Source organism: Amphiura filiformis, chromosome 8 (genome assembly GCF_039555335.1).
Source record: "Amphiura filiformis chromosome 8, Afil_fr2py, whole genome shotgun sequence".
Taxonomy (NCBI): domain Eukaryota; kingdom Metazoa; phylum Echinodermata; class Ophiuroidea; order Amphilepidida; family Amphiuridae; genus Amphiura; species Amphiura filiformis.
In genome coordinates this window covers 47,351,280-47,375,064 of record NC_092635.1, presented here as the reverse complement: position 1 = coordinate 47,375,064, position 23,785 = coordinate 47,351,280, and the positions used below count along the sequence as shown (strand labels likewise).

Genomic DNA, 23,785 nt, shown 5'->3' with positions numbered 1-23,785 from the left:
TTCAATTGGGTGACAATCGTCGCGCACGCGCGACGATTGGCGGTCATTTTCTGTAGTTTTATATATTTTTCTAAAATTGACCCACTCCCTGACTGCTCTGGATCCGCCACTGCCAACCCGTCAGTGATACTTTAATAGATAAATAAATATTGCTATTAATTATTCCAAAGACACATTTTTATAGTGTATCCTTTCATTCACCAATATACAATTCAACCAACCAACTACATGGCATACATCTTATGACATTACAATTTTGCAGAATCGAAGTGTGATTCAGGCTTTGGAAGCTAGCAGAAGGGGAGAATGGGGTCATGATATTGTCGATAAAGGTTTACGCACTCTAGAAACATTTCTGCAAAAAACGGCTGGCAAATATTGCGTTGGTGATGTAGTAACTATGGCAGATTTATGTTTGGTGCCACAAGTATACAATGGAATCAGGTATGACAAATACTTTGGTAAAATACTTAAAGCAATAATGTGTGATTTGCATAAAGAATAGATTCTTATTTTAAATGTTTGTTTTCACTGATCACATTATCCTCTTTGAATTTTGAGCCAAACAAATGTATATAACAAAGAAAATTGCAATTCATTCCAACGGCTACAATGCGTGTACTACGCTCGCCGATCGTATTACATGTAACTGCACGGAGCATCGCGCTCGACCTGTGTACATACAAGCTGACATCAACGGTACATGTTTATGTTAGCAAGTACTCGATCGTTGAACTCTGAATAAAACCGGATCGACCCGGTTTTAATACAAAAAGTTACATTTTACTGTTATTAAAGCACTTCAGGCTTAGTCTTTTACGTGGTATTTTAGTATACCACTGAGCATTATAATTATGCAAAAAGTAGAAATCCGAGTAAAATTGAGGGCGTCGCTGTGAAGCAAATCACACATTATGGCTTTAAGAAACCCTAAATGTGATATGTAATATGTTCCTATATAGAGAGATTGTACGCTATAGGTTTACATGACTGACGACAAAGCATTGTAAATTTATCACTTTGTCGGTACTCTCTAAATGTAAACAAGTGAACCAAAAGAGCCTGAATTTCACTCCAAAAGAGTAGGAGTCTCCGGCAATCATAACATTATGCCGTATATATTAGACAAATAATTATCAAGCACCAATCACTTGGTTTTATTTAAAACAAAATCATATTATTCATAAAAACGAATAAAAACAGCCGGCTCTCAACATGCGATATTCAAAGTTCCGGCGCCGAAATTGTCTAAGTGCAATGACGTAATAGTTATTTGTGCTCAATTGTCGTCAGCCTTCATTGTATACTGGGACGTCATTGCACTAAACAGTCTCAGCGCCCGGGAATTTTGAATATCGCGTGTTGAGAGACGGATGTTTTATTCGCTTTTATAGTCACTATGAGTTTGTTTTAAATAAAACCACGTGATTCGTGCTTAATAACTATTTTTCTTACATAAGGTATAATGTTGTGATTGCCTGAGACTTCCTTTGATGAGCCATGCGAAGGCCAACTCGTTTGGAGTGATCCTTTATATGACTCCTTGAAGAGTGAAATGTCACTCTTTTGGAGTGAAATTCACTCTTTTGGGGTAACGATTTCACACTTTTTGGCGTGCATATACTCACTCTTTTACATTTAGGGAGCACTTTGTAAGACGTCATGAGCTATTGCAATAATTATACTGTCTGTATCGAATAATTTGTGTAATGATATTGTTCTTTACTATTCTTTTAAGGTTTGGGGTGGACCTGTCTCAATTCTCTACAATACAACGTATCAACAAGGCCTTAATGGAGTTAGATGCTTTTCAGATATCACATCCGACCAAACAGCCCGATTGTCCAGAGGATTTTAACCCTTCTGCTGATCCGATAATAATGAAATAAAACCACGCAGTAATTGATTAAAGAGTTTAACTACAACACTACACTATTTTTCGCTCACCTGGAACGTTTTCACTAGTTCGACTAGCGTCTTCAGCAGATGGTGATGCTGTGATGATATCATTGTCTACACTGATGACGTCATATGATTGACAGAATGATGTCATAGGATGTTACGATGTAGTGCCGCCACCTCCCCCCACCCCCGGGCATCAGCAGGCTGTCCCAGATAGGGTCTATTTCAACGCAGGTGATCTCATACACAATACCAGATTGTTGTTTTTAAACAATGGGTTCTGTCTTGTCTTTTAGGGCTACTAAAGCACTCCTAAGCGTAATTTTTTATAATTTGTAGAAACTCCCGCAGTCCTAAACGCTCTTTGCAACTTCTCAGAAAGGCCTTCTATCTAAGGCAAGGTGACAAATTTATTGTCAATCATATGACGTCATCAGTGAAGGATATCCCGATTGTAGACAATGATATCATCACAGTATCACCATCTACTGAAGACGCTAGTCGAACTAGTGAAAACGTTCCAGGTGAGCGAAAAATAGTGTAGTGTAGAAGTTAAACTCTTTTATCATTTTATCTACCACTACATATGAATATCCACTCGTACATGCAGTGATTGATATTATTTGTTGCATAAAATCGCAGGGTTAAAATAGATTTTCTATCAAATTGATAAACGATGCTGACAATAATTATTTCATCTTGAACATTCATATCACGCTCCTCGTTGTTAGACTTCCTTACACTACATCAGGCATCACTCTCCGTGACGGATGAATGTCAAGGAACACATGACCCGTTACCACAAAGCCCGGAACATGTCAAAAATTAATAGACATTAACAAAATGCAATTTTATAGTGAGAATATCAACAGCATATTATGTATCATGTTTGAAAGCATTATAATGACATTAAGTTCTAAATAATAAATAATAACATTATTATACTTACCTTCTAAATAAATCCAAAATAATTGCGCGAATTAGTAATCCAATTTGTGATTGCTGGTGTGACCGTCTGCCTGGTATTATAGTGACAACAGCGATGATACAATTGATACATTCCTAAAGCATTCAAGTTCATTATTCAGCTACAAATTTAACAAAATACTGTACTTATAAGTATACTGCGCATGATAAGTAATTACTATAGAGTTTTATGGGTCAGTGAATTTGGTACGGTCCTTTGCTTGTATTTACCTACATGTATATATTTTTCTGGTTTTGAAAAATAATGATAATTATATCGTTATGATGTCATAATATATATGCCACGGATTGCAAGTCATTATTAATATTATAGAGTTCGTAAGACGAAACTGGACAACTAAGTTCAGTATGGACTTACTATGGATAATTGATTTTAAAGTCAATGGTTTCGGACAGTGACATAGATTTCATTTTAACATGCAGGGGTTGGAATTTTTTTCTTGAAGTATTGTGAATTCGGCACCTTTTGGCGACAGAATAAGTTCACCCTCCCCTTTGGTCCATGACTAGGACTGTATCAATCAAACTGTTTCATTATTACGTTTCCTGATTGTCCGTCATTCTTCCGTCAGCAGTCAGTCCGTCCAACGTCCGTCCGAGATTTCTTGGTATAAATGCGTATAGTCGCGTGACTTGGTGGAGCGGGGATGAACAAAGTGATTTCTTCCTCAAGAGCAACGTTTTTCTATTTCAAATTTGTTCATTTTTGCACCATATGTCACTATATTAGCTTCAATATGGAAAACTTTTCTCGCGCTTCGCGCATTTGTACCAGGGGAAGGAGTAGATGTGTTTGCGTGATATGGGTGACTTTTGATAATTGATTTATGGTGGGTCTTGGGCCACAGTAAGTGGTCAGAGAATTCCTGTAAAAGCTTATAAAGCATGCTGAGGCGTGCGGATTAATGACTCAAGGGCAAAATCACACGAATGCAGAACAATAATACACTGTTTGATTAAGTTAACAAAATCTGAATCTTTAATGAAAAGTATAATATAATTTACAATGATTCTGCAACATAAACATATAATGTACTATATGTATTCACTTTATAAATCACTCTAACGCTTATTACTTATCCGACAGTCTTTTTCTTGTAGATTACAAAGTTCTGTCGCACTCAATGTTCCGGACGAATGATGTATATTCCTAATTCAAACTTGTCATGCGAAGATCACTGTTTAGCGGAAGTCTATGCAAAATAACTGGTTCACATGTACTTCTTTTTGAAGGTACATAGACTACCAACACATTAACGAGCCTACAACAACTCTTTTTATAGAATGTGCCCGAAAACATGTTTTCCTTTTCTTTATATACTAACAAAAACCCTAAATAGCTCGTGGATTTTCATATTGTACAATGCAGTTAACATTCTGGAAAATGTTGGGATTTCACATGATATTTATAAATGAGTTGAATATTGCAACCAATGGGTGTTTCCCCTAAAACATGTCATAACACACAAACTCTTGCATGATTACTTGAAAAGGGGTTTCCATTTATCATGAAATAGTTTTAAATTGTAAACAAAGTTAAATGATCAAATTAAATTACTCAGGACACATTACACTACGCGCTCGCTATCTTCATACAAGATCTGGACCATTCTGATTATATTTCATGGAGTTCCTTAACTAGCCATAATTCTCCACATGCTTTCTCGATGCACGCAGTCAAATGCTTTTTCAAAGTCCACAAACGTAACATATAAGGTTGACTGTCATTCTACAACTTGCTTAATTATATTCGGCAAAACAAAAATCTGCTCTGGTGCACTTCTTCCACTTCCAAATCCAGCCTGTTCGTCTCTCGATCACAACTTGTTGTTTACTCCATCTGACCATCTCTAATTTATACTTCTGTTGGGACAGAAGTCAACATAATCTCTCGGCAATTACCACATTATGTGAGATCCCCTTTTTTGATAACTTGGCAATGGGCTTTTCCAGTTGAAATCCACGCTTCCACAGAAGGATTATGTTTTCAAAATATGATTGGTCGGGGTTAATCATTTTGAAACCCATACTCCCCCTGTATTATATCTTCAGCCATATATTTCACAACTGGAGTGAGCGTTACTTCAGTAATTCAAATGGAATGGTGGAAATTTTACGACAGGGCACTTATAGGTTGTGCCTAAAATTCTACTCGTCAAGGGAGCCCATAGCGCCATTAGGCGAATCTTTACGGTATTATACGGTATTACAATATCCGAAATATCTTGAATTGATTATTTATCACTTAGATTATTAATACACAGATTGGAATTTTCCATGCCTATGCCCTCTAAGCGTACTCGAATTCAGCTGACGCCGGTACAGCGTACAGACCTGGCGACATGATCGCTTATCTTACGCGCGTGAAGCTTCTTTTGTGTACGCTCGCGCTGTTTGCGCTATTTTTGAGTTTGCTCATTTTGCTCAGGAGAGAGAAAACAAAGCCCGTACCACCAGTCAAATTCTCCGCATCATCCGATAATGCGGGCCGATTGTTCCATGAAATGGCGAGACTGCTACGCAATTACCGCGTATTTTCATGATCTATCGCGTAATCGCGAAAGCACGCAACGCTCTATCGCGTATACGCGAAGGCACGCAGCGCTGGCGTGATTGTTTGACATGGCACGATAATGAGGGCCGATTGTTCCATGAAATTGTAATATGGGTGTAAGACAAGGAGAAAACTTGTCTCCACTTTTGTTTGCCATGTATTTGAATGATTTTGAATTATTTATAAGTAAACGTTTTTCTGGGCTTAGTGATATTTCCAAGGATATTAGCACGCATTTGAGTGATGATAATGTTGAAGTGTTTTTGAAGCTATTTACATCACTCTATGCTGATGATACAATTGTTTTTGCTGAATCAGATTCTGAACTTCAACGTGCTTTAGATACCGCGTTCGATTACTGCAAAATGTGGCATTTAAAGGCCCATTCAGTGATTTGTTCATCCGGACGATCATAAAAATCATCAAAATTCAGATTTTGGTACCTTTGTCATTGCCATAGATGTGCTAACATAGCCTGCGAGTGGTTCAGCCGAAAGCCGTGTATTTAAGACAAAATAAGGCATTTTACACGAATCTGTAATTTAGATACTGACAGTATCTAAATTAGCTACATGTATTTGAATGGGGCTTCAACTTCGTCATTACTGCTGATTACTTCGTTTTTTGTCAAATTTGTCATTTTCAAAAATACCAAATGACAATCTGAATGACTTATCCTTCACTTTTAAGCAATCTATAAACAATTTTAATTTTTTTACTCTTGCGCTGGGATCACTGAATGAGGCTTTAACTGTTAATACTAGTAAGACCAAACCATATTTTCTCGGGGTAGATTAGATTTGGTAATAGTTGCATTGAAGTCGTTGAAGACTTCGATTATTTGGGAGTCAAATTTAATTAGAACAAGTTTAAAAAGGGCTTTAACAAACAAATTAACCAAGCAAGAAGAGCCATGTTTAGTCTGATTTTAAAAGCCAGGAAACTCGATCTTCCTGTCGATATCCAACTTGAACTCTTTGATTAACTAGTGGGACCCATACTGCTATATGGCTGTGAAATTTGGGGTTTTGATACGTTGAGAAGTTTCACTTGAAATTTTTTAAGCAGTTATTGCGACTTAAAACTAGTACTCCCAATTGTATGGTCTATGGTGAACTTGGGGGAACTACTCTTTGCTCTTCTGTAGATAAAAGAATGTTCAACTTCTGGTACAAAATTGCAAACAGTAAAACCCACAGGCTTACGAGTATTATGTATAGACTGATGAGGTCTTTATATAACAACGGTATTTTTCAAACTCTTTGGCAATTAAAAATTAAGTCTGTTCTGGATAATGCTGGATTATCGTATTATTATTATGGGATCATGATTTATCTCTTGTTAATAAATTCTGGCTCAAAGATAACTTGGATTTAAGGCTTTCTGATATTTACAAACAGAATTGGAATGAAGAAGTTAACAAAATCAGTCAATGTAGTAACTATAGAATCTTTAAAACAAGTCTTCAATTTTAAAATTATATCAAAACTCTTGACCAGAATGATCGTATCAAACTTTGCAAATTTAGATGTGGTAATCACAAACTACCCATCACCACTGGAAGGTATCAAGGTATCCCCAAAGAAGAACGTTTGTACCCTCTATGCACAAAACATCAAGTGGGTGACGAATTTCAATATATTTGAGTGCCCATCGATGTCTAACGAAAGAGATCCCATAAATACGAAAGAGCCCTGCATGAAATTATCGATTGGCTCCAAACAAAGGATTTGAGCCGGTGTCCTTCACCGTAGTTATGGCGGAGTGCAGTCCATTCAATCAAATGTTGTCATCAACCTATTTGATCGTAGTGCGTTTGTTATGTGTGTGAGACGAACTGTCACGGTCATTGGCGTACGCAGGGGGGGTGTTACGTGTGTGAAACACCCCCCTTGGGTTTGTCCAACAAATAAAAAATGGAGGGAGAAAAGGCAAAGAAAGAGAGAGGGAGAGAAAGAAAGAGAGAGAGAGAGAGAGGGAGGGAAATGAGCATGGCATAGGGGACATAATATCAAATTATCATAGGCCTATAGATATCTTAACTACCCCCACTCAAATTTTTCTCTCCCCTATACCCGGTATTGACTGACCGGCAACGTACGTAAATATGTCGATTAATGTTAACCCTCCCACACACACCCCCATTTAATTGTTAATTAACATGGATATAGGGCCTACATGTTAACACCAACACCTCTCCATATCGTCACACCCCTACCCCGGCAACGTACGTACGTAAAGGTTTTAATTGTGCAAATTGAGTTCGGGCCATTTTTTCTGTTTGAAGCAATGATTTAAATAGTGTAAAAATTATGCACCAAATGGCTTCAATCGGACCTTCATTTTGCAAAATTTTCCAACTTCTGCAGGAGGGAAAACTCTTGTTCACGAAAGGCTTCATGGACCGTTATTTCACCAATTTTCGGCTCTTTCAAACTAAAATTTTACACACTACGGTGCCAAAATGGTCCCCCAAATCGCATCAATTAGGTCTTCATTTTGCAAAGTTTCTTAATTCTGAAGGGGGGCATTCTGTGTAGTGGATAAACAAGTAGCCATTTTGGCTTCTGCTTTTGACATTTACCAATTTGTGTTTAACACTAAATAGGCCTACAACTGTAGGGAAAACTTGTTCATAAAAGGCTTCATGGACCGTCATTTCACAAATTGTTGGCTTTTTCAAATTAAAATTTTACACACTAATAGTGCCAAAATTGTCCACCAAATCGCTTCAATTAGGTCTTCATTTTGCAAAAGTTTCAAAATTCTGAGCAAGCGCGACGGGATGACCGCTACGCGGTCATTTCTTTATTTTGTTACTTTTTTATCATCACACCCCCCTTTAGAAATTCCTGCGTACGCGCATGGTCACGGTAGATTGCAATCATGCTTTTATTGAATGCATTTGAGTAGTCCGCCATATTTACGGGATGATACGTCACATGCAAGGCCTCTATATTTGACAGCACAATTCAGGCATAAACAAAACGTGTTGACAATTGCATCTCTTTTGAACTCTCAAAAAGACAGTGAAATGGTCAACCTGGCCAAATTCTGCAAATGTATTATGAAAAAATTTGAGTAACCTATTATTATGCATTGTCGTATATTTTGAAGTCGTAAAATTGAAACGATATTATCTTATATGTATTTATTTTATCTATTTGTATTTGTATTTGGATTATTTATTTGGATTTGGTTGTGTGTGTATGTATGTATATGGTTGATTATATTCTCTCATACCTTTTCGAAGGCAGTTATAGAGTTTAATAAAACTTGTAAACTTGTAAACGATGGAACAATCGGCCCTCATGAATATGCGAGAACTCACCGTATACAATACACGGGACCAGGCGGCATAGGAAGCGCAACACGTGACGTACGAGGCTGGCGAAGATACAGGACTGACAGCCCCATTCAAATTACACGGTTAGCAATAAAACATCAAAAAAATGGAATACACGAGTCGTTTCTCCCTTCATTTCCATATTGAACCCATAGATAAGATATGAAACATGAGTATAAGGCAAAGAATAACGTGTTAAAGTGAATTATTGTGGAAAAAATGAATGCTTTTGGTGCGCGAAGTAGCCTAAAAAATGAGAGAAAATGCATGTCACGATCACTAAAATGGTTATATCTACAGCTTTGAGAAAACGCCGGTCTAATGCTTTTCTGTTATGATAAACATTAATTAACCAGAGCTTGTATTAAATTTTCAGCGAAAATGAGCGGTGGAATAACCTAGTCGTAGGTTGATAAGTTGCGTTCTTTGAGTCCCCGTGTCGTAAGCGCACGTTGCAAGTGTCACGATGCTTCACGAAATGGATCCCAGCCGGCGCTGTCTATTATACATGTTATATTGATCAATATAGCAATTAAAAACGTTTATTGTTATATATTTTATTAATGCAAAATACTCTATTGTGTAACAAAATATTGTAGTCGTCAAAGAAGGTAGTATCATCTCATTTAACTGAAGTACAAGCAGTTTTGAAAAGATTGTTGCTGAGTGAGATACTTGAACATGTTGAACGAGAAATAAGATAGCAAAATTATCCCCTTTGCAAGAACAAGATGCGATGGCTTAGTGGACAGAGCGACGGTATGCAGTGCGAAAGGTTGAGAGTTCGATTCCCATGTTTTTTAGAATTTTTCAGTTCGTATTTCTTTCTTTTTTTCTCTCCCTTTTGTCTTTAATAATATAAGCCTAATGAATGTCAGCTTGAAGGCCCACTTTTTCATGATTTATTTCTTGTTGCTAAGTATTTCATATTTAGGCCTAATCCTACATTCGATTTGATATCTTTTTTGAAAATTCCATTTAAGTTCAGTAGCTTTCAATATGAAATCATTTCAAATAAAGCATGTCAAAGTTCAAAATTATATATAGGCCTATCAAATAAAGGAACGTCAACACAGATTTTCACGATTTTTTAATTGGACTAGACCCCTCCCCTATCGGCAACATATTTTATGAGCTTTTATGCATACATATTAAATCACGAGATGCACGAATTTCAAACCTAATATTTTGGCATATTTGTCATTTTTACACAATGTCCAACTTACATCTCGGATTACACCTAAATTGGAATCAGCCAAGTTCGTTTTCTTGTATATAGAGCAACTAACTTTGATGTCTTATTTAATCCCTCATAGAACACCACAGTTAAGCGGTCAAGATATTAGGTGTTTTCTTTCATAATATCTCGCTACTTCTGCTTCAAATGTAATGTGAAAACCTTCCTGACAGTTATTTATTAATATTATAAATATTGTTATAATTTTTGAAATAACAAAACTTCAAATTTGCCCGAAATCGTATATTATGGCTTTAATAAAAATATGAAAACTAGGATTTAAAAAAATGAGTTAAAATAAAATCAAAAATCAAAGAGAGGTGCTAGCGAACCAAGACCGAACTTCCAAATATTAGGCCTAACCCCCGGTATTTACCACAAAGCCATACCAGTGATTTGATAGATAAGGTAATTAAATAGCAATGTTATCCCTGCTCATGGCTAGACTGCGCTGCATTCCTTTTTTTTTTTTTTTTTTTTTTTTTGATATTAAAACAATTCATACGTTTCCATGTATGAAACCATCTATGACGAAACACATCACATCTCCAGTGACTGCCCTGCCAGTTTTCTCATGGATATCTGTTGAATCAGAACAGGAATCATGAGTTTTCCAGTTCAGAGAGATTAATTTAGGGAATGATAAATTAAACTGGTCTACTACAGTAGACTAGCTCATGGCTCACTCGTGTATTATATTTCTGGAATGAATTAACACCGTCCAAATAATGTAACACAAACCTTTATGCTGACTTTAAAATTGTTTGAACGTTGGGAGTTTATGAAGATTTCATGATTATGTGTTAATCCAATGGCGACCTCAAAATTGGCGATATCGCTTCCATCACCGCCTGCACGGGACCTCTGACTGGTGGTACGCTCTCTGTTTTCTCCGCTGTGTAGACACCACAATCAACTGAGGTTCAAAGTTCAGTATGGTTGTGTATAGAACATTTTGTTATTGTCGAAAATGTGTACATTAGTACAGGGTACAGGTACATATATTGAATAATGGCGAGCAAGGTAAGTTTCTGCTTTTACCTTTTCAAATTATCTCTTTTCCACTCATCCATTGGCATGCAGGCTTACTATTTTATGGTAGTATTAATTATTTTATGCACCATTTGGATACCTTAATAGGAAAGCATTATTAATAATATTAAACAAAATATTAACCTCCAGCTGAACCTCTCTGGTGCAGCAGCCTTTAAATCATAAAACACACTGCAGTACAAAAATGCACCAAACGGACTCGATTCATCGGCTATTTTTAATGGTAAAGTCGCAATCAGTATTTACAACTGAAATAGCTTGCATTTTTTTCCAATTTTGTTTAATGGAAATAAAATTGAATAATGTGAGCGCTGATATGAATATTATGAATATTTTGCTAACTAGATGTAACACCTTTACAAACAGATTATACACCTATTGAGAATTCGACACAACGATTTTATTCAATTCATTACCAACTACTTTTATAGTCTCAAAAATGAAACAGACGTGTACGACCAATTGTATTTTGATGTATGTTTACTCTCTTTATTTAGTATGCAGGAATTCCCCAGGGCTCAATTTTGGGGCCTTGTTAATTATTACTTTTTATTAATAATGATAATAATAATAATAACTTCATAAAACACAATAAAACATGTTCAATACAATAATGATCTTCCACATGTCCGTTTGGATATTAAAATATTACTAATTAATTATATGCATATAAATGTTGTCAATTGCACGATTGTCATGTACGCTGATGACACAATTGTAATGTATAAAAAGTGTCTATATTAATTTGCAACCATATACACGGAATCAAGTATAGAGGCTATGCATGTCCATGAAAGATTCGTTTTTAGTAACCAAACCATTAATATGATTTTTATATTTTTCATATGAGTTTAGTGAGCGTGGATCTGTTGTCTGAAAGGAATCATAGAAAAGATTCGTTAAAATACCTTGTCGTGGAAGATTTACTGATGCAATGATACAAAATAGTATTCATGAATATCATCAATAATTCTGTAATTGTTTTGATCATTTAATTTTTGCAGCCGGTTTTATACTCTTACTTTTTTAGTTCCTGTGCCTGGAGAGTCCGAATAGGTTGGTCTTATTTCATTATATGTCGTTTTGGTCTTTTGGTGGTTATTTATTTTTAATTATGCTTGTTATATTATAATTATGATTAAAAAAAAAAAATTATTATTATTATTATTATTATTATTATTATTATTATTATTATTATTATTATTATAAATATTATCAATATTATATTATTATTATTATTATTATTATTATTATTATTATTATTATTATTATTATTATTATTATTATAAATATTATCATATTATTATTATTATTATTATTAATTATTATTATTATTATTATTATTATATTATTATTGTTGTTGTTGTTGTTGTTGTTGTTGTTGTTGTTGTTGTTGTTGTTGTTGTTGTTGTTGTTAAAATGTAAACATCTAAAATGTAGTTTACCCTACATATTTTTCCTTTTTTAGCACTGGCTTTGAAAGGTATCGATTATGAATATAGAGCTGTCAATATTTTGAAAGATGAACAGGTATGTGTTTATAGATAAACCTGGTCTCTCTAATACTTACCAAAATTTAAGCCATATTTAAGCAATATACCTAGCAATATAAGAAGGCTTCAAAGCCTTAATATCCATATGCCTTATAAGCAATATTTAAGGCATACTTTTAAGGCATACCTTAGGCATACCTTAGGCATACCTTAGGCATACTTAAGCAATATATTAAGGCTTCGTTTCTGATATTTAGGCATATATTGCTTACACAAAAAGCAATATATTGCTTACACAAATAAGCAATATATTGCTTATGATAACTGTATATTGCTTATTATATTTTACTGTATGCCTTATAAGCAATAATTAAGGCATACTTTTAAGGCATACCTTAAGCATACCTTAGGCATACCTTAGGCATACTCAAGCAATATTTTTAGGCTTCGTGTAAGCAATATTTACTGTAAGCAATATTTGTCAAAAATATTGTTAAAGGTTACCGAAGGCAGTATGCACAATGAAACTGCATGTAATGCACGGAATGTAGGCCTACTGTATTGATTAGCTTGAAGGAATGTTCCTCAGCAGCAGAATGATCAATGTGTTCCAAAACAAAACAAATTTATAGTATCCTACCTTATTTTTCTTGAATATAGCATCAAATTAAGACAATATACTTTCTACATCGATCTGCATCAATGACAAATGACAACTAGGCCCTAAAGATTGGAATATGAAACAGTGGAACGTTTAGTTAAAGTTAAAATATATTTGGTATAAAAGCCACATGTAAAATACAAAAGTTACATGTATTGTTTAATGGTTAAAGATAAAATATAAAATACGTTAAAATATATGTAAGCTGAGTATGTGCATGTTAAACTAAAAACATGATAGAAGATAATAAAAAAAGCTTTGCTCAAAGCGGCAAATCGCAAGTTGTTATTTTCTACACTATTATTTAAATAAAATAATGTCGAGGTGTATACCTAACACACATGGCACAAAAGAAACTGATTAAAACAGGAAGCAACTTTCCTCAGTTGTCCAAATTTAACATGATCTGCATTTCATAGTACATGGACATTTAACCAATATAATTTAACATAAAGACACTATAGACATTAAGTTATGATGTACTGAATATGCCCCAATATACTCCTCCTCACTTGTACTTGGTCATTCCATGTTTCAAGAAATGCATGCATGCCTATAGCTTTCACAGCACCCGAATACCAAATCAATCATGTATATTTTTAAGCTTACCTATACTGTCCATGCTAATAACACTTGCACACTTCCAAGCAGTAATAATTACTTTATATACTGGTAGCTACATGGATCACATATAGGCCTATACATTGATTGTCAAATAACATCACAATGTTAATGAAATGAAGGCATTTCATAGCTGAAAACATCAAAAAAACAAGAAGCTACATCATCTCTGCAGTCCTCACAATTCAAAATGACAGTTGGAAATATATTCCCATAATGCACCATTTGACTCTAAGGTCATATTGCTAAATATTTTATATTGCTAATTTTGTATTGCTTACTACTAGTTGTTAACAATATATTGCTTGAAATGTTTATATTGTTTGTTTAGTTTTATACTGCTAAATGGATATTGATTCAGTTAACAATATATTGCCTAAAATATTTATGTTGCTAGCTAGTTGATTTAATATAAGCAATATGCTTCAACACTGCTTGTGGTATTGCTAAAATAAAGCATATTTTGTTTATTGCTTGTGATATTGCTTAAATATTGCTTAATAAGGCTTCAACATTGGTAAGGGGCAGTCTGTATGCGACTGAATCCATACTCACAATCAGTCTTTATGAGACTGAATATACGGCAGTAAATAGCGTCCTCAGTTTTCATGGTTTTACATTAAGGTTACTGTTGGTCAATGTTAAGGTTAGTGGGTTGGGGTTAAGGTTAGTGGGTTAGGGCCCCAGTATCAACAAAAAACGGCCGGCAGGCCCCAGGTTTAATAGGTTCAGAGCAACCTTAAGGGTGACAGACTGTCTCTACTAGGGGACAGGCTTTCGATAACGACACCCGTCAGCCATATCCATGTAAATCAATGCAAATACTATATCATATTGTTTTTATTGTGTGTGCTATAACATTTCATATTGTGTGCGTACATGTATTTACATAGTTGTTTATACTAAGACTTTAATATTTTTTCATAACATTGTTTTACTGCCTTGTACAGCCCGCTGTGGGTAACCAAAAGGTCAATAATAGAAATTGAAAAACTGAAAGAAACAATAACATTCTTAGAGACAGCCCGTCACCTATTTTATACTTTCAACTTTTTTTTTACTTTTTACCTCATAATTTCCCTTATTCTTCAGGCACTGCCCTCTATCGGGGGCTAATTAATAGTTTTAGCTGATTTGCTATTGTTTTTGGAGTTCCTTCGTAAGCCTGCGGCGTAACCGTGAACAATATTGTCTTTCAGCAAAATTGTCTTTGAGCTGACACTTCACTCTCAGCGCATCCAAAAACACATTTTGGAGTAAACATGTCAATTATATCATAACAGTATGAATCCTGAACTGGCAAATTGATCCGTATTGAATATCTCAATGCATAGCTTCTTAAACGTACGATGAATCTACTTACTATGTGCTTTCTGCAATTTCAAAATTAATTAACGTAAGTTACACACACATTTTTTTCACAGCATAGTGATAAATTTAGAGCTATAAACCCCTCATGCCAAGTACCCTGCCTTGAGATTGATGGAGTGAAACTCACCCAATCGGTAAGTATATAACATGCTACAAACCTCTCGAACGGTTTTTTTTTTCAGAGCCACCGAATCTTCAGTAGGAATGGCACCTTTTATAAACGACTCTTTGTAGAGCCACCAACCTTCAGTGAACAAGGTTCAGTCCGATCGAACGAGTCTTTTCATAACCACCAAATAGAGCCACAAACATTCGGTCAACAAGGGGTAGTCCGATTGAAGGGCCGCTTTTCAGAGCCACCAAATATTCAGTAGGAAAGAGACATCTACTATAAATGACTCTTTTAGAGCCACCAATCTTAAGTGAACAAGGGGCCGTCTGCTTCAGTAGAAAGGGCACGACTCTTTTCAGAGCCACAAACGACTCTTTTCAGAGCAATCAAGTTAATTGTATGTAGATATACATGTAGGGCAATCTACCTGTGTATCATTGGGCAAGGGGCCTCGCGCCCAGTATGATACTTGTTAGAGTAAAAAAAGGTAAGGGTAAAGTTCATGCCTGTGTTTACAGGCCAGAGTGCCCATCTCTTGTCCAAGGACACAACACATTGACTGCGATATGACTCGAAAAAAAAAAGGATTTTAGGCGCTTGCCCCTAAAAGAAACCTTTTTTCAAAATTTTTTATGCTTTTTCAATTTTTGGCGCCCTTTTTTCTTTGTTAATTCGTTTTGCCGCCCCCTTTGTTTTTGCCGCCCCTGTTTTTGCCGCCCCTTCTTCTTCCGCCGCCCCTTCGTTTTTGCCGCCCCCTACTTTTGACCCCGGGGCTGGCGCCCCAAAGCCCCCAAAATACGCGCATGGAACCCCCTACGAGTCTGACAACCGTGTGACGGCTAGTCTATAAGGAAAACTAAACTCCCCGTCCTGATGAAGTCTGAGCTAACCTTGACGAACGAAGTTGAGTTTCACACATGTACCTGCCTAACAGGTATCCGTAGAAATCCCGATCTGCAGTTTTCAATTCACATAGCTTCGTGGCATTTCCTTTGTGTAATCGGCATTCAATGTTTTATTTACTCGACGTTGAAAAACATTTATCATACTATTGTGTAGGTACAGGTTGAGTCAAAAAGAAGTAAACTCATGTTTGAGGGGCTGTAACTCGAGATCTGCGAGGAATCTGCTAAAAATAAAAATACCACTGGAAAGAGCAAATTCTACACGTCTAAATAAAAAAGGAATTGTTGCAATTGCTCACAGCAAACTAAAGTTATACTCATTTGAATACAACCACCCATTTTTGTAGCTGCACACGGCTGATTGCTTTTCATCCCTTTCAATTTCTACGAATCAGCAAAGTGCTAACAGGATTTATTGTTGAAAAGACAACTTTTGCTTTTAATTAATATTCAACAAAGTCCATGATTGTACCATAGTTTATATGGATACCAAATCAAGTCTTTACGAAAGGGTCCGGCAGAAGCTTGATTGGAGAATGTTGAGTAAAGGATTGAGCTGATCTTTGGTCTTGCTGTAACGCATGTCTAACTCTAGCAATGTTCACTTGTGATCTAGCAGTTCGTGGTCTGCCTGAAGCTTCCGGCTGTCTGTTCCTTAGTGTCCCATGCACGTTGAGCTTGTTCACATTCTTATATACTGCTCCCTTACATGAATTCAGGGTAGCTGTAGGAAATTGGAGACGAAAAAGACGCTGAACTTCAGTGGGACTCTTAGTTTCATCATACTTCGTCGACAGAAACGTACGCTTCCGTGCGGTGAATTGTGGTGCCATGTTGTCATTTGGCCCGTTTTATTATAATGTAGTGCAATGAGGTAAAATTCATATTGAAAAGAGCCTTTTAACATTATTGATCGAAACCATACCTGCCACAGAACTTTATTTGCATTTGAATATCGCGTCTTACTAATCAATATAATACTAGGTAGGCCCTACTTGGGAAGTAAAACCGTGTGCAGCTACAAAAATGGGTGGCTGTATTCAAATGAGTATAACTTGAGTTTGCTGTGAGCAATTGCAACAATTCCTTCTTTTATTTAGACGTGTAGGTTTTACTCATTCCAGTGGTATTTTCATTTTTAGCAGATTTCTTACAAATCCCGAGTTACAGCCCCTCAAACGTGAGTTTACTTCTTTTTGACTCAGCCTGTATGCCAGGTGAATTTAAATTTGCCATTAAAACTGCATCATTTTATATATCAAATTAAAGCCCTTGAGTAAAGAAAGCCAAAACTGAAAACCTTTTTCATTGTTTTTGTCATAGCACTTTCCGTGGCAAAGTTACATCTTTTCAAAGATCGACTTTCATCAAAAAGATTCTGCTAGCAAAATTCCCCAAAACAGCATTACGGGAGTGTTTCTAGATCTTGGTCTCATGATGATAGCAGCTTTTTTACTGGAACTGCTATCAAAATCCCTCTAATATTCCATGTGTGAGTGTCTCATGACCATAAAAAATCATATATTTGGGTCAAGTGAAGTATAGAAAACATATTTATGTAGGTTTCCTTGACCGACCTGTTCTTGAAAAAAATTGAAATTTCTATGTAAATATGTATTGTGTTTGGTCCCCGGTCTAGGCGAATTTCGCTGACTAGCAAATGTGTTAACTAAGGTTTGCCTGGCATACCTATATTGTGTATCCAATTCCATTGGCTTAAAAGTTCGAAAATCATTTTCACACCGGCACGTGACATGAGTTTATGTATACTTTGTTTGTCCACAAATTCCATTTGGTCACAAACATAATAATTATCATCTCTTATTACACGATAAGGATTGTGATTTTTTCAGCTCGCCATTATTGAGTATTTGGAGGAAACCAGACCTAAACCTGCACTTCTCCCTGTAGATCCCAAAGAGAGAGCAGTCGTAAGTACAATGCCTGAAATGTTTGAAGTTTACACAGGGGCGTAGCAAGCGCCTCGGGACCCATGGTCAAGGAGCAGTGCGGGACGCTTAAACATTTCCTTTATACCAGCCCTAGCTGAACCCTTGGGGCATCTGGACTTCGTCCACCCTGTCCACCCGCTTGCTACGCCCGTTAGTTTGTTAGTTTACATACTGAATACATCAGTTATCGAAGCATGCAGTGTATAAGTGAAGAGGTAAAGAAGAGGAGGAAGAAGAAGAACAGTCTGTAGTATAATGACTATACACACAATTTAGTGCCATATAGTGCGTAATTTATATGCTTAATTCTCATCACCATCAGGTCCGCCAGATTTCTGAAGTCATCGCGTCAGGCATTCAACCAAACCAAGTAATGTGATAATTTTTCTTATTTTCCCCGACCCGATCCATATCACCTATTCATAAACCAATATAGCCTACCGTTTATCATGTTGTGACTGTTTTGCTTTGCCAGCTTTTGTAATTTAATGTTGCATCCGTTTATCTTTTTAATAATTGTCATGCAGTCATTATTTTAATAACACTTTACTTGTCCATTGATATCCCCGTTCTTTGAGATCCATATTCCACAAAATCTTGCCAAGTTCAGACTAAAATGTGCAAGGTCCGGGTGCAAGGCAAGCAATTCTGCGTTGCTGATTTGGATTATATTACAGATTGACGCTGGATGTGGAAAAAGTCTTTAGAACCGATATTTAACTTCTAAGCAATGTTTTTGACGTAAAATGAGGGCGATTTCACGAAAGATTATTAGAATCAGTTTTTCACAGGTAGAGTCCAGCTAGCAAATTGCTTGAAATTCCATTTCATTCGCCAAGTATTTCTCTTTTTTTTTTTTTTTCTTTTTTTTATGTGAGGCATATCTAGTCATTAACAGCTGAAATCTGAGAGATAACGCTGACGAAACTTCGGCCATGCAGGCACAGGTGGCCAGTGGTGAAGGGGTCGCCGTAGATAGCTTGTGTGGGCATTTTTACAGGACAGTGTCAGGGTAGTCCCGCCCAATATATCATCAAAAATTGTAAATTGTTTACGAATAGTATTTGAGAACCCAAACTTAACGATATTTTGATGCTGTGTATATAAACAAATTTTGAATATATGAAGAGCTTATTTCCAAACCGTGTTAAATCCACAAATCCATGTATCTGATTTCCCTGTGCGATATTGCAATGGGACGTGACAGCTATAGGTATTATAATTTCAGTTGGATGCACCATTACAAAGCAAACAGTGGATTGGACACACAGTAACAATACTGTGTGAGGACTTTGTTTTCCAAATGACAACAATAGTCTGCATATTGTTATGCAGCATTGTTATGGTAAATAATAGCTTATTGATGGTACAACTCATTGTTGCTAATGTCAAACTTGTCAAAGTATTTGTGATTGTATCACACAAGTAAATGAGACACATGGGGTTGTGGACTTAACACGGTTTGGAAATAAGCTCTTCATATATTATAATTGTGTTTTAGGAAAATTAAAATATCTCATTTTCATTTGGTTGATTTCATTTTACAATGATTGAAAAACTTTACTTCTCACAAAATGCCTTTCCGTTTTAATTTAATTTTCAACCACACATTTAGAGCTGAATCTTCTAATTTACATTTAGAGTTGAATCTTCTACCATACATTTAGAATTGAATCTTCTACCACACCTTTCGAGTTTAATCTTCTATACCCCAAACGCGAAACGTTACGATATTTTGATGCTGTTGACATAAACACAGTTGAGTTGAATCTTCTACCACACATTTAGATTTACATATTCAGAGTTGAATCTTCTACCACACATTTAGAGTTGATTCTTCTACCACACATTTAGAGTTGAATCTTTTACCACACATTTAAAGTTGAATCTTCTACCACACATTTAGAACTGAATAGAATTGAATATTCTACAACACATTTAGAGTTGAATCTTGTACCACACATTTAGAATTTAATCTTCTACCACATATTTAGAGTTGAATCTTCTACCACACATTTAGAGTTGAATTTTCTACCGCACATTTAGAACTGAATAGAATTGAATATTCTACAACACATTTAGAGTTGAATATTCTACCACACATTTAGAATTTAATCTTCTACTACACATTTAGAGTTGAATCTTCTACCACACATTTAGAGTTGAATCTTCTACAACACATAGAGTTGAATCTCCTACCACATTTAGATTTGAACCTGCAGAGTCTTCTTGTATATGGCAGGGCCTATCCTAATCATTTTACATAACATTAGTGTCAGAAATAGTTTCTATTTTGCTGACGAGTTGAAGTTGATTGCGAACTATTTTGAATTGCTGATGACGGCTTCGATGGAATGAGAGTATCACAACCAAAGCTTTACTTGTCTGAATGCATGGCGAGCGGATTTAGTTGATGAGATATTGGCATTTGAAAAGTGGCCTGCTATTGACCAAATTCAGCTCAACATGCTCAAGGTCACGGAATTTGCGGCAAAAAAGTGGAATTAGAGTTGAATCTTCTACCATACATTTAGAATTGAATCTTCTACCACACCTTTCGAGTTTAATCTTCTATACCCCAAACGCGAAACGTTACGATATTTTGATGCTGTTGACATAAACACAGTTGAGTTGAATCTTCTACCACACATTTAGATTTACATATTCAGAGTTGAATCTTCTACCACACATTTAGAGTTGATTCTTCTACCACACATTTAGAGTTGAATCTTTTACCACACATTTAAAGTTGAATCTTCTACCACACATTTAGAACTGAATAGAATTGAATATTCTACAACACATTTAGAGTTGAATCTTGTACCACACATTTAGAATTTAATCTTCTACCACATATTTAGAGTTGAATCTTCTACCACACATTTAGAGTTGAATTTTCTACCGCACATTTAGAACTGAATAGAATTGAATATTCTACAACACATTTAGAGTTGAATATTCTACCACACATTTAGAATTTAATCTTCTACTACACATTTAGAGTTGAATCTTCTACCACACATTTAGAGTTGAATCTTCTACAACACATAGAGTTGAATCTCCTACCACATTTAGATTTGAACCTGCAGAGTCTTCTTGTATATGGCAGGGCCTATCCTAATCATTTTACATAACATTAGTGTCAGAAATAGTTTCTATTTTGCTGACGAGTTGAAGTTGATTGCGAACTATTTTGAATTGCTGATGACGGCTTCGATGGAATGAGAGTATCACAACCAAAGCTTTACTTGTCTGAATGCATGGCGAGCGGATTTAGTTGATGAGATATTGGCATTTGAAAAGTGGCCTGCTATTGACCAAATTCAGCTCAACATGCTCAAGGTCACGGAATTTGCGGCAAAAAAGTGGAATTTTACTTTTTTTTCTTATGACTTCACCTGGGGAGGCACAAAAGGTACCCACGGCGAATGGTAGAACAACATTCCAGAGGTCGGGTGTACACCCATTCTGTTTTAAATTAGCAAGGAAAGACCCGTTCGCGAATTTGGGCGCCATCTTAGACTCAAGTACACTTTTGTTGTTGTGTCTGGATTTATTTTAATCGTCAAGTTTTAGTAGTTGTATACTATGACCATAACGACACATGAACTCAGTGTGTCATTTCATCATATTTTTTAATGTCATATTGAGTTGGGTCATATTGGGTCAACGGTGACGTCTCGGTGAGTCAATTTAGCACTGTTTACTGAATGACCTATTTTTTGCTGTGCGTATATGTTAACCAATATCTGTAAATATATTGAAGGTAAAATGAAATAACATTCTAAGACTGTAAACATGAGTTTTTAGGAATTTTTGTGATTTAAGGAAAATATTGAGGTGGCCTTTGTGCTTATTTTACTTCTTTCATCAAAAGTAACATACATGCCAAGTATGGTTTTGGTAGGAAAAAGCAGTAGTTTTTTCCTGGGATGAACCTGCCTATAAGATTAAGTAAATTGTTTCAATACGCCGCGCCTAAAGGAATACAGTGTTACAGCCAACACTGTCTATATTTAGTATTAACACTATTTGTATTTAAAATCCTGATATCGACCCCCATCTACATTCCTTTCGCCCAGTTCTTCATATGTCGAATCATAGTCAAAGTCCTTGGGCTTTGGAGGTGGCACTTCATAGACTGGATCTGCATCGTTGTTCACTGGGTTGATTGTTCCTTCTTTCAAGTCATGCATTGTATTCTGGTCCACGTATAGTGGCATAGTAGATTGCCTGCGGCTAAAAAAAAAAAAAAAAACAATATACCAGTCGTTAATACAAGGAAACACTTAAATTATTAAATGGGGGGTTCAAAATTTATTTTTTCAAGATGGCGCCGGCGGCCACCATCTTGGATTTCTGGGTAAAAATGAGGTCGTAATGTCAAAGTAATGTCAAGTTTGAAATCCTTGTGGTCGACTTATCCAAAAAAGTGTCTTTGTATACGATTTTAGGTCCTCTGGTTCAAAACTAAATTTTTCAAGATGGTGCCGGCCACCATCTTGGATTTCTGGGTGAAAATGATGCCGTAATGTCAAACTAATGTCAGAATCGGAATCCTCGACATATCCGAAAAAGTGTCTTTGTGCTGCGCATGATTATAGGTGCTCTGGTTCAAAACTTAAATTGTCAAAATGGTGGCGGCGGCCATTTTGGATTTTGGCCTCTAGCGAAAAATGCCGGGATTTTCGCGAGGGACATGGAGGCTATTTTATTTCTAAATGGTCCATAGAAGTCGAATCAATCGTCAAACCTTACTAGCCAGAGAGTGGTCACCAAATTGAGGTTTTTGACTTAACTAGAACATTCTGATATACATCAATCCCAAACTACACTATTCCCCGTACACAGGTAATTTTTTAGACATTTACTGGTAGTAACTAACCCTTGTAACTACTTTGTAGACTTATATAGCGCTTTACTGAAAGGTAACTGTAAAAAAAAAGGAAAATATGACCAAACAACTTAAAGAACTGTCTTTTAAAAAAGACATCGCGGAGGCATACTTTTGATATAACAATATTTACTTTTTTGCCCTCAGATGCCCCCTAATGACCTTGAATTGAAATAATCGTGTAAAATTCTGTCATTGAACACTTTTCCATTTGGCCCAAGTTTGATCAAAATCCATTATGTTTACTTGCTTGACCTCGGATGACCCTGATGACCTTGAATGACCTTGTAATTTTTTTTTTTTCAATACTTTCAATTTTTGACCAGGTTTCATTCTAAATCCAACAATATATACTCATTTGACCTCAAATGACCCCGGATGACTCTAAAAGTACCTTGTAAAGTTTAGTGTTTAACCAAGCGTCATGGAAATCCAACGATCTTTACTGTCTTATTTGACCTCTGATGACCTTGAAGTGACCTTTTAAAAGTTTTGTGTTCTACCAAGTTTAGTGTGACTATTTGCACTCGCCCTCGAACCCGCAAAAATTTGAAGGTGAAATAGAATTCTACTTACGTATTGCGTTTAGCTGTTTTAGTGCGACAAGCTATTACCAGGATTACGACTAACAAAAGAATTAATCCACCAGAAGCACCTGCTATTACTAGTACTAACGGGAATTCAGGAGACTTGTCTG

The 23,785-nt window shown here is 35.9% G+C and overlaps 3 protein-coding genes across 3 annotated transcripts in view; 2 read left to right on the top strand and 1 right to left on the bottom strand.

The window, feature by feature from the left end:
* The window catches only part of LOC140159583 (maleylacetoacetate isomerase-like), a 36,756-nt gene extending 34,755 nt beyond the window's left edge, over positions 1 to 2,001 (top strand). Inside the window, exons 5-6 of the mRNA XM_072183075.1 lie at positions 263 to 444; positions 1,739 to 2,001. Coding sequence (XP_072039176.1) covers positions 263 to 444; positions 1,739 to 1,889 — 333 coding nt within the window. The 3' untranslated portion in view covers positions 1,890 to 2,001. The remainder of the gene's footprint in view (positions 1 to 262; positions 445 to 1,738) is intronic.
* An 8,963-nt stretch (positions 2,002 to 10,964) lies between these two features.
* LOC140159123 (maleylacetoacetate isomerase-like) overlaps positions 10,965 to 23,785 on the top strand; it is a 35,960-nt gene continuing 23,139 nt past the window's right edge. Inside the window, 6 exon segments of the mRNA XM_072182481.1 lie at positions 10,965 to 11,049; positions 12,084 to 12,135; positions 12,548 to 12,609; positions 15,279 to 15,359; positions 18,096 to 18,173; positions 18,517 to 18,564. Of these exon segments, the coding sequence (XP_072038582.1) occupies positions 11,038 to 11,049; positions 12,084 to 12,135; positions 12,548 to 12,609; positions 15,279 to 15,359; positions 18,096 to 18,173; positions 18,517 to 18,564 (333 nt within the window). The 5' untranslated portion in view covers positions 10,965 to 11,037.
* The window catches only part of LOC140158374 (uncharacterized), a 9,148-nt gene continuing 7,585 nt past the window's right edge, over positions 22,223 to 23,785 (bottom strand). Inside the window, exons 6-7 of the mRNA XM_072181466.1 lie at positions 23,665 to 23,782; positions 22,223 to 22,433 (exon numbers count right to left, since the gene is read on the bottom strand). Coding sequence (XP_072037567.1) covers positions 22,223 to 22,433; positions 23,665 to 23,782 — 329 coding nt within the window. The remainder of the gene's footprint in view (positions 22,434 to 23,664; positions 23,783 to 23,785) is intronic.